This window comes from Cyprinodon variegatus, unplaced genomic scaffold (assembly GCF_000732505.1).
Source record: "Cyprinodon variegatus isolate N-32 unplaced genomic scaffold, C_variegatus-1.0 Scaffold424, whole genome shotgun sequence".
Classification (NCBI taxonomy): domain Eukaryota; kingdom Metazoa; phylum Chordata; class Actinopteri; order Cyprinodontiformes; family Cyprinodontidae; genus Cyprinodon; species Cyprinodon variegatus.
The window spans coordinates 203559-205048 of NW_015150877.1; the positions used below are offsets into that span (position 1 = coordinate 203559).

Consider the following 1490-nt stretch of genomic DNA (forward strand, 5'->3'; position numbering starts at 1 on the left):
ATACTTTGTAATAAAGACATGAATAAAGCACAGTCATACTCAGATTTGGGCCCGCTGTATTGTTAAATAGGCAGTAGAGGTATTTAAACGTAGTAGAGGACATGTACCTATATAAAAAACGCGCCCTATAGTCCGGTGCGCCTTATGTGTGTGTTAAATACAGAAATGGGACACATAACTGAGACTGCGCCTTTTAGTACGGTGCGCCTTATGGTCGTGAAAATACGGTAAATGTGTGCCGTTAATAATCAGAGCCTCTGCGATTTGAAAACTGTGTTTGGTTAAATTGTGATTATATTGCAAATGCAATTAATTACCCATCCCTAATTCAAACACAAACATTGGAAAATGTTTATCCTGACAAAAAAAAGTTTGGCTATAACCTTTGCTAACCTGGCAACTATCCTGCTGCTATGAACATTTTTATTTCAAGCTAATTTTAATTCCCTTCAGTCAGATTGAAAACAGGAGGCATACATCTGGCTGTTAGCGACCAACCCTCCTCTGGGTCATAGTATGACCTGGAACAGGTCATAAAGGTTTGGTGATGTTCAAAAGCGTACTTTAAATACTTTTCGCTTACTGTTTGGAAAGCTGTACTAAACACAATTAAGTTTGTATACAAAATAACTATAAAAGTTGTCTAAGTACTTTAGTGAGTTATTATTTAATGGATTTAGTTGGAGCCAAGGAATGAATCAATCTGTATTAACAGTAAAAATAAGGGTTTTCAGTTGACATCTGTATTTTTCTGTCATTTAGAATAATCATTTGAAGAACCTTCTGAAGATGGAGGTCTCTTTAAAAGTTGACAGTGAAGCTGTTAACTAACTAAATAGATTAAGAAACACATGAACTGTGTTTTGCTGAAACGTTTTTCTTCTCTAAATGACCAAACCTTTCTTTCCTGAGACACACTTGATTGACAAACGCTTCAAAAAAGGCCTTCTATTTATTGCATGCTTTTCTGTTTCCTTTAGGACAACCATCGCGGTCACTGGAGCCTTCCTGGATGCTTTCCAGAAAGTTGCAGACATGGCGACCGGAACCAGAGGTGAGAGACAGAAGTTGCTTCAGTGGGTCGGTGGGAGAAAGGAGCAGCTGCAGAAAGCTGCATCATCGTCTGTTATTTAAAGGAACTGTTTCTGCATGAAGATTTTCTAACAGTTCGTCCTGCTTAGAGCTGCCGGTTTTTAGAGAAATGATTGACTTATTCAAACTGGTGACAGTTTCTGAACTGTCTGAGTCTCATTTCTGCATCAAGAACTCTGAGTTTAGAGCTGTTGGAGTGAAAAAGGACTATTAGGTATTAAACTCCTGCTGGTTAGTAAGTGACGCCCTCACGCTCCTGCTCTTTTCTTTGGAAGTTTGCTAATGCTAACCTTTTGCGGTTGTTGGGATAATTATTGAAGATGTGTGAGTTTATTACACCCTGGTATGGGCTGCCTGTTAAGCAATTTCTCTGATCTGAGTAAGATTACAATTTCTAT

General features: G+C 38.3%; 1 protein-coding gene across 1 annotated transcript in view; it reads left to right on the forward strand.

Moving 5' to 3' along the window:
* Window positions 1-1490, forward strand: part of LOC107093445 (metastasis suppressor protein 1-like) — a 59069-nt gene that overhangs the window by 40144 nt on the left and 17435 nt on the right. The window contains exon 3 of the mRNA XM_015388493.1: window positions 981-1054. Coding sequence (XP_015243979.1) covers window positions 981-1054 — 74 coding nt within the window. The remainder of the gene's footprint in view (window positions 1-980; window positions 1055-1490) is intronic.